Source organism: Panthera tigris, chromosome D1, assembly GCF_018350195.1.
Source record: "Panthera tigris isolate Pti1 chromosome D1, P.tigris_Pti1_mat1.1, whole genome shotgun sequence".
NCBI lineage: Eukaryota > Metazoa > Chordata > Mammalia > Carnivora > Felidae > Panthera > Panthera tigris.
This window is the reverse complement of record NC_056669.1, coordinates 97,257,979-97,271,138: the sequence shown is the minus strand read 5'-3', so window position 1 is coordinate 97,271,138 and position 13,160 is coordinate 97,257,979. Positions and strand designations below refer to the sequence as shown.

General features: G+C 60.6%; 2 protein-coding genes across 3 annotated transcripts; both read left to right on the top strand.

Moving 5' to 3' along the window:
* The first annotated feature begins 1,673 nt into the window (after positions 1-1,673).
* Positions 1,674-9,921, top strand: PEX16 (peroxisomal biogenesis factor 16). Of its 2 annotated transcripts, XR_006208502.1 has the most exons (12): positions 1,674-2,741; positions 2,941-2,976; positions 3,753-3,829; positions 4,146-4,279; positions 4,416-4,516; positions 5,532-5,612; positions 5,699-5,851; positions 5,953-6,025; positions 6,146-6,265; positions 8,128-8,192; positions 8,790-9,502; positions 9,726-9,918. XR_006208502.1 is itself a non-coding variant. In XM_042959032.1 (11 exons), exons 1-11 carry the CDS (start codon positions 2,630-2,632, stop codon positions 8,846-8,848), a joined length of 1,011 nt encoding a protein of 336 aa, XP_042814966.1. In that variant the 5' UTR covers positions 1,674-2,629; the 3' UTR covers positions 8,849-9,921. The 2 variants fall into 2 exon arrangements, 1 of the variants encoding a protein (XP_042814966.1); XM_042959032.1 differs by having other exon boundaries at positions 8,790-9,921.
* Positions 9,922-12,040: 2,119 nt separating this feature from the next.
* Positions 12,041-12,959, top strand: CD1H11orf94 (chromosome D1 C11orf94 homolog). The gene is made up of 3 exons (XM_007082103.3): positions 12,041-12,322; positions 12,539-12,612; positions 12,803-12,959. Exons 1-3 carry the CDS (start codon positions 12,219-12,221, stop codon positions 12,922-12,924), a joined length of 300 nt encoding a protein of 99 aa, XP_007082165.2. The 5' UTR covers positions 12,041-12,218; the 3' UTR covers positions 12,925-12,959.
* The last annotated feature ends 201 nt before the right edge of the window (positions 12,960-13,160 follow it).

Genomic DNA, 13,160 nt, shown 5'->3' with positions numbered 1-13,160 from the left:
TGGGGTTGGGCAAATCCCTCCCCAACACCTCAGTAGCCACAGGGCAGGCGGGCGGCAGGAGGTGGGGGGATGGTATAAATGTGAGGGAGAGGGTAGAGCACACAGTCAGGGCCTGTCCAGGGAGCTTGTGGGGGACCTGGGGCTGTAGAACTTACTGTGGCTATTCACAGTGCTGGCCGCACCCCTCTCTTAACCTTACCGTTCAGAGAAACCTGTCTGATGAGATGCTTGCCAGGCCTCCAAGAGGTTGTTCTGGGACATCCAGGGGGCATGGGAGACAGGTATGGGCATATGAAAGGTTACTGGTCTTCTAGGCCTGAGACCTAGTTTGGCCCATCTCTGCCCAAGACTTTGCTGTGTGACCTTAGCCTAGTCAGGCCCCCTCTCTGGGCCTCAGTGTCTTCCTCTGTACTTGTTAGACTAGTCTAGCTCTCTTCTCCTGTGGCTCAGGGCAGACTAGAGGGAGGGAGGTTCTGGCCCAACTTGCCCAGAGGCCCTTCCAGCCCAACCAGGTGACCAATTCCAGGCAGGGACCCAGCAGGGAGGGGCTGTCCTGGGTGGCTCCTGCACTCACGGCCACTCTTTGTTTCTGGGATCTAATCGGGCAGCGATCTGGAGAGGAAATTCAGGCAGCAACTGGCTGAGCCCATGCGCCCCTCCCAGTCCTGAAGGGAAGGAAGAGAAACAGGCGCCAGCCCCAGTGCCCTTCATTCTGTCCGGGGGAGGCAGTGGCTCTGTTCTCCACACTTTGTTCCTCCCCAGAACCACAGGACCATCAGCCCTGGGAGTATCAAAGGAACCTCACACACTCCACACTCTCTCTCCACAGCTGCTGAGGGAGAGACTGGAGGAGTGCCCACTGGTGAGGTTGGGGGAACAAGTTCATTAAGATGGTGGGGTGCAGGGAGAAAGAGCCCCATACTGAGTAGCCTGAGTCCTAGTTTTAAACCCAGCTGCCAATTTGAGTCAAGACCAAGTGGTCTCGATGCACCACCCTTCCTGGGCTATGGGCAGCAGGGGAGAGGACAGTGCAGTGGGAGGCACACATGGCGGTCCATTTGGCCAATGCCATGCCACGTGACCTGGGACAAAGTCCTTTTCCCTACTTGGGTCTCTAATTCCCCATCTGTGAAAAAGAGCTCATACCGAGCTGGCCAGGTTGCCAGGAGAAGTGGTGTATGAGTGAGCCTGGCTCCCAGGAGGTGGTGAGAAATGTTGAGAATGCCCACGACCCCCTCCGTTCTCCAAGACCTTTAGCCTCTCCTGAGGCCCCTGGACACATCTCCCCGAGTCATCGTTGCTTGGCATGAGTCGGGAGGGCAGCTATGATTCCCCACTTGATACAGAAAAAAACTAAGCTGGGGAGGAGGGGGAGGGAGGGGGTAGCGAAAGGAGGGCAAGTGAGGTGTGTTGCTTAAACCGCCTAGATTCTGTGGTCAGACTAGACCAAGATTCAAATGTGACTCGGCATTCTTAAGTAGATCCTTTCCTCGCCTGCAGATAATAACCGGCAGAGGGAATTGGGTAAAACACTGTATTACTACTCTCAGGGTAAAAGGACTGGCCAGGTCCCCAAGGGCTCAGCAGCGCGACCCCACCCATGCCCCGCCCCCTTCCCCACAGCCAATTAGTGGCGGCCTCCCCAGAGCATCAACCTCTGGCCGCCCCTCTCCCATCACAGCCCCTTTCTGGGAGGCTGCCCCATTTGGGAGGAGATTCCCAGGAGTCTCCCCCATCCCTTGGGGAGCAGCTGAGGACCGGGAGGTGCATCCGAGGGCCGAAAAGAGCTCTGAGATTGCGCCCGAGTTCAAGGACCAAGTCTTTCCTTAAACCATTTTACAGATGGGGAAACTCGAGATCCAGAAAAGGGAAACACTCGATCAGGTCACCCCGAGCCAATAGCAGAAGTCCGAAACAGTTTTCTCTGCGAAGATGGGAGTGAAGGTCCGCACAGTCGATGCGGGAGCTGTGGCCGAAGCCCAGCACTAACAGTGGCTGACCAGGGAATCCAGACTGCGTGGAAGGCTGTACTCTTCCTTGCCTCAGTTTCCCCCGCACTACCTCGGGGAGGACGGCAGACGAGGCAACTGGTCAAACGCGCACCTGCCAAGACTCTCCCCGCGCCTCCCAAGTCTGATGGAAGTTCCTTTTGCGAGCTACCTCCCAGCCCTTTAAAATCCGGTCCTCCAGCTCGAGCCTCTCGGCGTTCTATTGGAAAGACTCCAGGGTCCTGGTCCATTCTCTAGAATGAACTGCTAAGACTACCGCGGGAGCCTTCCTGGAACTGCTAACTGCGCAGGCGCGAGGGCAGCCCACCCGGAAGGCGGAAGAACCGGGCCCCAACTTGTTGGGTGGGTCGGGGGCGGAGATATGTTAACCAATGACCTGAAGGATCAGGGAGGGCAGGTTTAGGCCCTCCGTTGCTAAGCGCTATTCTAGTGGGAGGTGATTTAAGAAATGGGGTGAAGGGTAGTCCCAATGGCCCTTCACGTCAACATCCTTCGGGCCCGCGGAAGTTAAGCAACCAAGAGGCGGGCCTAGGACCGGAAGCAGGAAGGAGGGCGCAGGAAGCAGGGCGCTGCAGCCAGTCGTACTGTCGGTGCGTGAGTCTGTCGGTTCCGAGGGCAGGATGGAGAAACTGCGGCTTCTGAGCCTCCGCTACCAGGAGTACGTGACTCGCCACCCGGCCGCCACGGCCCAGCTGGAGACGGCAGTGCGGGGCCTCAGTTACCTGCTGGCAGGTGCCACCCTGACCTATCTATGCCCGATCCCTTCGAGGCTCTGACCCCACTAGCCCCGTCCCTTCGGAGTCAGGGTGGTGGTCGCTGTGCTCGAGAAGTTCCTTTCAGGTTCCCATAGGGCATAGGGAGGGGACGTCCAGGGCCCGAAGCCGCAGGCTGAGTCAAACCCTTACCGTCGCCTCCTGTGCCTTCTCCCCAGGTCGCTTCGCGGATTCGCATGAGCTGTCAGAGCTGGGTGAGCGGGGCTCTGGGGAGGGTGGGGGGCGGCGGGGCTTCCGAGAGAGGTGACCACCCGTAGGTTTTCCATTACATCGTCCTGTGCTGTGACTGAATCGGACAGAGGTCCAGCGTTCACCGTCTTGGGCCCTCCATGTCCCCATAGTCGAGAGACAAATCTGGGGACCTTGACTGGTCAGGCGGCTGGCCCAAGCACTTTTCCTGCCTTTGCCCAGTTAATCCCTCCCCTATAGTCTTATGAGGTGGGTACCGCTACCGCTCTCAGTGTCCAGTTAAGGGAACAGAAAGGCAGTGAGGTTAGGGAACGGCTACTGATGATCCCAGAACCAGGATTCAAACCTGGATTTCCCACATTCTAGGATCCCCAGGCTGTAACTGCCTCAGTAGTGTTTGCCCAGGGAGCACTGGAGGTAGTGAACGGTAGAGGTGGAGCAGACTTTCAGGGACGGGCTGCAGAGAACTAAGGCCAGGAGGTGAGACCACACATCCGTGGCTGCTGAGAGCGATGGGCAGTTCTGGGCGGCTGGATGACCAGTGCTGTCCAGCAGGGTTTGTCACGAGATCAAACTATCCTTTCTTGTGCCAACCACCCCCACGAGGTCATACTGGGGAGTGTGGAGCTCTGAGGAGGTGGGTGGGGAGGCAGGTTGGTTTCCACAGAGTGTGTGGTTGGTGGAGCCCAGCAGGTGACAGGTGAGCCCTGCGGCTCTGGAGAGAAGGGGAGGGCCTGGAGGCTGCCACACCAGCCCCTCAAGGCTGCGCTCTACCCCTCAGTGTATTCCGCCTCTAACCTGCTTGTGCTGCTCAATGACGGGATCCTGCGGAAGGAGCTGCGGAAAAAGTTGCCTGTGGTGAGGATTCTGTCAGGAGCCGAGGGCGGGAAGCGTCGGGATTTGGGAGTAAAGTGGTAACAACCAGCCCGCGTGGGTGGCAGGTGTTTTGGTCTCAGAGTATGAGCTTTAAGCCGTCTGGTAAGGCACAGGGTCGAGCTGTTAGCGTCCCCCTCTCTGAGTTCCAGAGACATAGGGTAGCCTGTCTCCCGTGGAGAACGCAGGCCTACGTGTGCAGCCTTAGGGGAAAATCCGTATCTCCTGTCAGAGGAATCCTCTAGGGGGAGGGCCTGGGATTGGGGCCCCTCCCTGACCTCTTGGCCTGGGGTTCCTGCAGTCGCTGACCCAGCAGAAGCTGCTGACGTGGCTGAGTGTGCTCGAGTGCGTGGAGGTGTTCATGGAGATGGGGGCCGCCAAGGTGTGGGGTGAAGTGGGCCGTTGGCTCGTCATTGCCCTCATCCAGCTGGCCAAGTATGTCGGGACTGAGGAGGGCAGGGCCTGGGTGGGGGCATCTCAGGCCAGCGGTGCGTATGGGGTTCAGCAGAGCACCCCTGACCCCCTGCCGGCTAGCCACCTCCCCCGCAGCCCTGCCATACTCCCAACCTAGGGCTGTCCTACGGATGTTCCTGCTGATCTGGTTCAAGGCTGGCCTCCAGACCTCACCCCCCATCATTCCGCTGGACAGGGAGACCCAGGCACATTCCCCGGGTAAGGTGCTTCCATGCTCTGGAGTGGCCTGGGACACGGGATTAATTTGTGGGTTTAGAACCGGCCAGCATGAGTGGAGTGTTGTCTGTTTAAAACGAAATTTTTTTAACGTTTGTTTATTATTGAGAGACAGACACAGAGCATCAGAGCATGAGCAGGGGAGGGGTAGAGAGAGGGGGAGACACAGAATCCCAAGGAGGCTCCAGGCTCTGAGCCGTTAGCACAGAGCCCGACGCGGGGCTCGAACTCACAAACTGCGAGATCGTGACCTGAGCCGAAGTCAGTCGCCCAACGAACTGAGCCACCCAGGCACCCCGAGTGTTGTCTGTTTATGGAGCACATCTGTCCCTATCAGCTCAGTTTGCTCTCGTCACCCTGTATTGTACAGAGGAAAAGAAGAAAGGTTAGGCTAGGGGCAGAATCAGAACTTGAACTCAGGGCTTCTGGCGCCAGAGTCCTCCTTCTTTTTGGTGGGCAGCAGGAACAGGGGACGGCTTGAGTAGGAGACAGAGGTCCTGCCAACCATGTCTTTGGGCCTCGTTCTATCTATCAACAGGCACAGCTTCATGAGGCAGGGTACCTTGCAGATCTGTCCCTTCAGGGCTTTGGACTCCTCACCGGTTGGCCTCCAGGCCTGACTCTCCTGGCCTTGAGTGGGGACAGCTCTTTGCTTCTCCTTGTGGTCCTACTGAAAGCCACGGACTGAGAAGACATGGTCGTTCTGGTGCTGCGGTCCCCACAATTGTGGTTGGGCCGCTTTAGTCCCTGGGAAGCCTGGGTTCTTGGCTGGCTCGCCTGCCACGGGTGATGCTGACCTTTCCCCCAGGCCAGGGAGAATGTTGAGCCGCAGTGCCTGGCTACGGTGTCCTTGCCTCAGCCACGACCTTAGTACACGCTTATCTGCGCTCATCCGTTCTCCCCTTAGCCCGCGAGCCTTCACTGTGCACCTATTCTTTGCATGCCCTCCTGGAAACACGTCCCTCTGACAGTACGGCCTTCTGTCTGTCCGTGCTAGATTGTGACCCGAGCCCCGGCAGCCAGGAGCAGTCATACGTTGGGAAGCGGTCAAACCGAGTGGTACGAACCCTCCAGAACAGTAAGTGTAGGATGTAGCTGGACTGGGAACCTCAGTGCTCAGGTCAGCCTGGGCCTGACTGCTCATCTGCCCCCCCTGTGTTCTAGCTCCGTCCCTGCACTCGAGGCACTGGGGAGCCCCCCAGCAGCGGGAGGGACGACAGCAGCGGCAGCACGAGGAGCTGAGTGTCCCCCCCACCCCTCTGGGGCTGCAAGAGACCATCGCAGAGTCCTTGTATATCGCCCGGCCCCTGCTGCACCGTATCCTTAGCACGGGGCTGGCCGGCGCTGCGGGGTGGGCTGGATGGGGAGTGGGCGGGCGGGCCACGCGCTGGAGACGTCCTTGACACCTTGGCCGTCAGTGCTCAGCCTGGGCCTGTGGGGTCAGCGGTCGTGGACGCCCTGGCTCCTGTCTGGTGTCGTGGATGTGACCAGGTGAGCCTGGGCCCTCCTGGGGGCCCCGCTCCCTCTGCCGGGCTCTGGGCGGCAGGCCTGTCCTCACCCGAGCCGTCTGCTTCTCTTGCTGCCCCTGACCGTGTCCCCTCCTACCCCCAGCCTGAGCCTCCTGAGTGACAGGAAGGGCCTGACCCGGAGGGAGCGGCTGGAGCTGCGGCGCCGGACCATCTTGCTGCTCTACTACCTGCTGCGCTCCCCGTTCTATGACCGCTTCTCCGAGTGAGGACCGGCCACCGCAAGTGGCAAGGCCCACCCTCGGCCGCGTGGAGGGGAGGGCAGCAGGGCACTGGTGTCCCAACCCCCGAGCACGTCTTCTCCCCTCCTCCCTCCATCCTCCATCCAGAGCGAGCACCCGCTGTGTGCCGTCCTGGGTGCGGCCACTTCCTCATCAGATGCCGGCCAGCCCAGCCCTGCCTCAGAGCCATCAGCCCAAGCGTGCAGGAGTTAAGGGGTGTTAGCACGCCAAGGGCAGGGCCACTGGGATGGTGGCGGGTGTGGGCGCGATGGTTGAGTAGTTTGGATCCCCACTTGTCAGAAGAAGCCTTTGAGATTCAAAGAAGCCGGGCACCTTAAACAGAGCTGCCCAGCTGGCCAGTGGCAGATCCGGGTGCCACCTCCATGCTGTCTCTTAGCCTGCCCCTACCTCGCCCAGCCTCTGTGCCGTCACCTGTGAGCGTCCTCAGCTGGACACAGGGCTCCCTGGCAGCAAGTAGGGGGTGGCTTGGGGCCACGCTCCCCAGGGCCTGCCAGGCGACTGCCCCAGGTCACACTGAGATCCGAGGCCCCTGTACAACGACTGGGGCCATGAGACGGACCGGAGGCTCCCCAGACCCCCTCTGTCTACATCTTAACAAGGAAGACTGAAATAGTAACTAGAATTACATTTAACATTATGGCCCCACAACCTCCGGCTCTGGTTTGGCTTGGTGTGTTTTTGAGGCAACAGGAAGCAGGTTTGGGCCAAACTTAATACCACCTTGGCGAAAATAGCTTGGCCTGGCAATTGCTGTTTTCAGATAAGTTTGGAAGCTCACGAGGTTCTAAAGCCAAGTCGTATTCCTTGCTCTAGAGAAATATTCCAGAGACTTACGTGGACCGTGTGACCTCCCCCCTCCCCCTCCCCCGCTCCCAGATGGTCTGCACTTTGCAGAGAAAGCATAGCCCCCCAGGAACCGAGGCATTTTGGGGCAACAGTGACGGCAGAGGGGGCTCCCCAGGCTGCGTGCCTCTAGTGTGGCGTGCATTCCTGCAGAGACCAGACCAGCCTCGCACCCTCACAGCAGTGGCCCAGACTGAGAAAGGTCTAGAAACTTATGCCCGGTATATAGTAAGCACTTAGTGAGTGCCGGGAATCTTATCACTTCTTTTTCTTTTCTTTCTTTTTTTTTTTTTAAGTGTTTATTTATTCTTGAAGGAGAGAGAGGCAGAACGCAAGCAGGGGAGGGGCAGAGAGAGAGGGAGACACAGAATCCAAAGCAGGCTCCAGGCTTCGAGCTGTCAGCACAGAGCCCGATGCGGGGCTCGAACTCACAAACCGCGAGATCATGACCTGAGCCGAAGTCGGACGTTTAACCGACTGAGCCACCCAGGCGCCCCTTATCATTTCTTATTATCATCCCCAACACCATCGCCTCACCCCAGGTTCTCCTGTGGGGAAGCCCTGTCTCTTAAAAAATAGGGCTTCGGCCCTTGTCCCTTCCTCTGAGTGTGCCCCCCTCAGACTGCATGCCCCGTTGGGGCCTGGTCACTCTCAGCGTGGGCCTGTGAGGTTTCAGTGTGGCTCAGCTCTTCTGGCTTACTGGGGGCTTCTCGAAGGCAGGGTGGGACTGTCCTTCCCTCTGAGCCATCTCTGTCCCTGCTTGGGGCTCCATGAGTGTTTGTGGGCTCAGGAGAAGGAAGGGCAAGACGAGGGAGAGAGAGGGGTGGGAGGCGGTGTCTGTGGGGTGCTGGGAATATGCCACCCGTCCGCAGCTGAGCTGTGGACGGCCCAGGCCTGTGGCCCAGAGCTCTCATCCTTTTGTATCGGGGTCTGCAGGCACCCAGACCCCCTCCTCAGCCTGCGCCTTATCTTCTCTTTGCAGGGCAAGGATCCACTTCCTTCTCCAGCTACTGACAGACCATGTCCCGGGCGTTGGCCTGGTCGCGAGTAAGTGTGGGATGGTGGGATGGTGATGACTGGGTATCACAGATCTTGTGAGTGGCCCCGCATCCCTGACTGTTTTCTCTTTATCTCCTTGCAATCTGATTCTTGACAGGAGAGAGAGCCCAGAGGTCGGATTGGGTGGGTGACAGCTCCTGGGCGTGAGCCAGGCTGGCCTGTAGAGCCTCAGGGGTGGCTGGAAGAGGGCGTCCTGTCGTGGGAGGAGCGTCAGGCCACATTGGGCTGTCAGCCTTAGTCCTGCCTCAGCATCCTGGAGCGATGTGACACTGGCTTCTCTGAGTGGGGATTCTATGGCCAGGCTGAAGCCCACTAGACTGGAGCTCGTACCTCAGCAGACAGGCTGTCGCCATCCATAGCTGGACAAGCCATATGGCTTCTCTGAGCCTGAGAATCTTTGTTAAGGGGGACGGGGATCACCGCGATGCTGCCTCCTTATGGGCTGACAGGTGGGAGAGTCAGTTGGGCTCCTGGCTGGGCAGCTGTGGGCAGCTGTATTGGGGCAGCAGTGGCCGAGACAGGCCTCAGGTAGAGCAGAGTCAGGCTGGAGTCTGGCTCTCAGCCCCGAACTCTCTCTCATTGCAGGGCCGCTCATGGATTACTTGCCCACCTGGCAGAAAATTTATTTCTACAGTTGGGGCTGACACACCCCGGGAGCAGGTGCAGGGAGGGGCGGGGTGGCGCGCCCTGCTGCTGGGGGCAGGGGGTGCCTCGGCCCTTCAGTCCCCCGGGGCCCCTCTGCTATAATAAAACTGACTCCGGCGGTGTCCGAGCATGTGGCCTCTTCATGCCCACTGCCCAGGGCACCTGGCACTCCCATGTGGCCAGGCCCGGCCCACCGCCCGGCCACCAGGGCACCCCCCTAACATCCTCTCAACCCTTCCCTCTTCGGTGATGGAGCCGCTGCAGCCCGTACCTCGTCACCGGGCCGAGAAGCCTCTGCTGGGACTGGGCCCCGCTCTCCTCCGGCCACAGAAAGCTGGGGTTTAGCCCCATCGCGTATAGGGAGCCGCTTGCTGGCAGCTGCAGAAGTCAACTCCGCTTCCCTGTCACCGGTCCGTGTTGACAACAAACAAGGCTGAACCTGGGCGGTGGATGACATCGGCCCACGTGTCTTCTGGCCAGAGCCTCTGTGTGTCCCTTCCCTGCAGGACCGTCTTGCTCCCGCTGCCCTTGGCGGTGGCCGCCTGTCAGCCTCTGTGCTGGAGCCTGACAAGTGGTGGGCCCGGCTTGCCGCAGAGGGGTACCTCAAGCCCTGAACCCCCGGTTGGCGGCAGCGGGCTTCTCCCATAGGCCAAGTAGGTCAGCCGCCAGCCGGCACTGGGGCTGATGCTGGGAGCCTGAGAGGCTCTGGGGGAAAGCTGGGTTCGGGTTCAGGGGGTGTGAGCTGGGGTCTCCTCACACTCTCCCTGCCAGCTCCCTCCGGGCCGAGTTTCCCAGGCCCACACTCGCTGCTGGAGAGGGTGCAGGGACCCAGACTGAGCGACTGAAGCCTGGTCTTTGTGTGTGTTCTGTCGCCAGCCTCAGCCTCCGCTCCCGTCCCCTTTGCCCTGTGAACGGACCATACCCTCCTGCCGCTTTCTAGCCAGATGAACGGCCCTTTAAGTTCTGAAGGTTCCATCTGCACAGGTGTCCGCCCTGCCTCACCTCCTCTGACACCCTGGGGGGAGCCACTGTAGGAGGGGCCAGCCTGCCTCTGCTCCCCCCTCCCCCCCCCCCAGATCCTTCTGGGAAAGGCACACCCGGGTCCTGGGCCGGAAAGCGAAGGGACCAGTCTTCAGGTAGTCACAGCTTGAGGCCCTCGACCTCGTGTTGCGTAGAACGACTGTGGCCGGGCACTTGCCCTGTAGCGGCCCTGGGCCTGGTGCTGTGCATTCCGCAGGGAGTAAATACAGGTCTCCTTGTCGGCCGGCTCTCAAGGACCGGCAGAGACACGTGTAAGTGCATGCGGCGTGCCAGGATAGGTGGGCGTGTGGACGTGCAAGTCTAGGTCGTGAGAGCTAGGTCGGAGGTGGGCGAGTGGGGGATGCTTGCTGCCTAGACTGGCACCTGCGGAGAGCGCACCGGTCGAGGAGGCCTCCCTTCAAGCAGGCTTTCAAAGCGGTAACATGTCACAGTCACAACAGTCACAGCCGTGTGAGCCGCTGCTGGGGTGGAAGGGATGGGAGGGCGGGAGCAGAAGGGATGAGCGGGAGGGGAAAGGCAGAGCCAAATCCAGCAAGCCATCGCAGGCCGGGTGAGAAGCTCGGACCTGCCTCCGGAAGGTGGGGGGGGGGGGGCACTCTGAACCTCATCCCGGGGGGCACCTGGGTGGCTCGGTTGAGCGACCAACTTCGGCTCTGGTCATGATCTTGCGGTTTGGGAGTCAAGCCCCGCATCAGGCTCACTACTGTCAGTGTGGGCCCACTTCCGACCCCCCGTTGCCACCCCCCACCCCGCTCTCTCTCAAAAATAAACTTTTTTTTTTTTTTTAAGTTTACGTATTTGGAGAGAGAGGACCCATAGGGGAGGGGCAGAGAGAGGGGTACAGAGTCTGAAGCAGGCCCCGCGCTGACAGCAGAGAGACCGACACGGGGCTCGAACTCACGAACCGTGAGATGGTGAACTGGGCCGAAGTCGGACGCTTCGCTGACTTGAGCCACCCAGGAGCCCCAAAAAAGAAACATTAAAGAAACCCCGAACAGACCCAGTGGCCTGGTGCAGGGGTGCTGGTGGCAGACCGTGCTGGAGGGGGAGCACGGTGACCCTGGCGGCAGAATGGGGCCGGACTAAGGTCGTGGCAGGGCGATGGCAGGGTGTAAGTGGAACCCAGGCATGCCTTGGGACCCGTTGTGGATAGAGGGGAAGACTGGCATCTCAGAGGCAAGGAGTGTGCGCGATGAGGGACTGAGTTGGGCAGTGTCCAGAACCCGTGGTTCCCAGCGGTGGCGAACTGTGGTGAGGACGGAGGGTCCCGGCACAGGTTTGTGAGGGACCGTTGTGTGCAAGATGCAGAAAGGGAGATGACCACGGGGAGCTTAGTGTGTGGGCTCAGCACACGAGGACAGTCTGGACTGAGACACCAGGGCTTGTCAGCCTCGGGGCACTGAGGACCAGGAGCCCAGGCCGTCCCTCTCTGGGCCTTGGGCACCTTGGCAGTTACCGGGGTGGGGCTGGACTCCCAGTAGGTCGCCGTCTTAGAAGCGGCCGGGTTTCCAAAGTGCAGAGCCCCACTCGGCCCTCGGGGTCTGATTCCACGGGTCTGGAGTGGGGCCGGGGGTCTCGTGTTTAAAGTCTCTGAGATTGCGAAGTGAGCCGGGTCTGCGTGGCACTAACGGGGCTGAGCGGGAGTCAAAGAAAGGGCCCCACGGCGGGCTCTCAGCCCGAGAAGAGCCTGTCTGCATGCTGTCACGCTGCATTGGTTCATTCAACACATATTTATTGAACGTCCGCCGGTGGTGGTTGGGGGTCCTGCAGTGAACAAAACCAGTTCCTACCCTTGGCAAGCTTCCGCTCCGGGGTGCAGGTGGCAGGCTTTGCCACCAAACTTGGACCCTCCCTGCCCGGCCTCGGGAGCGGTGGCAGGACCCGTGGAGCCCTGGGGCCACGGCGCTGGAAGCTTTGGGGAACAGTGGGGAGGTCCCTCGGAGCGGGCTCACTGCCAGTGGCATCTCTGAGCAGGTCGAGCGGCCCGCTCTGGCTGGCAGGACAGTCCTGGCATCACTGAGGGAGAGCAGGTGGGGACGGCCGGGGCTCTGTGTGACCTCCCCGTGTGCCACACGTTGGGCACATACGTAGGTACCTCACCTCACAGGTGAGGAAACAGAGGCCCGCAATTGTGACATGTCCACCTAGCAAGAGGCAAGGCTGGGGTTTGAACCGAGATCAGACTCCAAAGGTTTGTGCCCTGAACTCTTGGGCAGTGACACCGAGCCCTGGAACTAATCCCCTTTGTGAGGTGGCCCTGGGAGTTGGCAGTGGTTCCGTCCTGCTGGGGGAGGGGCAGGCAGAAGCCAGGGTCAGGGACCTGAGGAGATGGTTCTCGCCATGCTGGGGGCTCTGTACCCGAGGGCCGGGCTGAGCCTCTTCCTCCTGGACCTCGTCTTGGCAGCCGCACTCCTCGGCCCCCAGCCACCGAGGTATCTCCCGGGGTCAAAGGGTCAGGGGTCCACAGGGCCGGGGGGCCTGGAAGGTGGGTGGCTCTGCCATGCTGCCTCCCTCTCCCCTCCCCTGAGGACAGGCTGGTGCCATTATGCTGGGCGTCGAGGCTCACCCTGTCCCCTACCCTGGGCCTTGACAGGGGAGGTGGTAGTGGCCTTTAGGGCCAGGGCTGAGCACCCCAACATCTCCCACAGGCCTCAGCGATCTGTTCCTGAAGAACTTTCAGGCCCTCTAGAACTCTCGCAGCCATTTTCCGGCCTGGTGGATGGTAGTATCTTTCAGCCCTGCCCTGCCCCGCCCCTCCCCCCCCCCCCCCCATGCGGGACACATGCCCTAGGGGAGGGGCACCCGGGTCCCTCCTCTAGGTCCTCTCATCCCGAAGGGCTCTGTTCCGGGGCGGGGGGTTGGGGGGACTTCAGTGGAGTCCTCCTACCACGCACGCCCTCTTCTCTTCTCAGACTATGGGATTCGACCCAAGCACCCCTGGCCACGAGGGCCTCGACCCCTGCTCTCCCAGGCCCAGCAGCGCAAGCGGGACGGGCCAGACATGGCAGAGTATTACTACGACGCACACCTGTGACGGGAGCCCCTTATAAAGCTATTCTGGGCAGCAAAGGCTCGGCCTTTCCTGGGATGGACACCACCGGGGCGCGGGAGGGGGCCCAGGCAGACACACCCACTGCGGTCCAGACAGGAAATGGCACTTTAATAGTTGTGGCCAGGGTGACAGGACCAAGACGGGGCTACAGCTGGGGCAGCCAAGAGGCCCTGGCTGGCCCGGGCCGGTCCAGAAGCCTCCTCTTCCCGCTGGGACGG

Coding starts and splice junctions, on each gene's coding strand:
- PEX16 (XM_042959032.1), top strand. CDS start 2,630: ATGGAGAAACTGCGGCTTCTGAGCCTCCGCTACCAGGAGTACGTGACT. Junction 3,830..4,145: donor TGCGGAAAAAGTTGCCTGTG/GTGAGGATTCTG, acceptor GGGTTCCTGCAG/TCGCTGACCCAGCAGAAGCT. Junction 4,517..5,531: donor GACCCAGGCACATTCCCCGG/GTAAGGTGCTTC, acceptor TGTCCGTGCTAG/ATTGTGACCCGAGCCCCGGC.
- CD1H11orf94 (XM_007082103.3), top strand. CDS start 12,219: ATGGTTCTCGCCATGCTGGGGGCTCTGTACCCGAGGGCCGGGCTGAGC. Junction 12,323..12,538: donor CTCGGCCCCCAGCCACCGAG/GTATCTCCCGGG, acceptor CATCTCCCACAG/GCCTCAGCGATCTGTTCCTG. Junction 12,613..12,802: donor ATTTTCCGGCCTGGTGGATG/GTAGTATCTTTC, acceptor TTCTCTTCTCAG/ACTATGGGATTCGACCCAAG.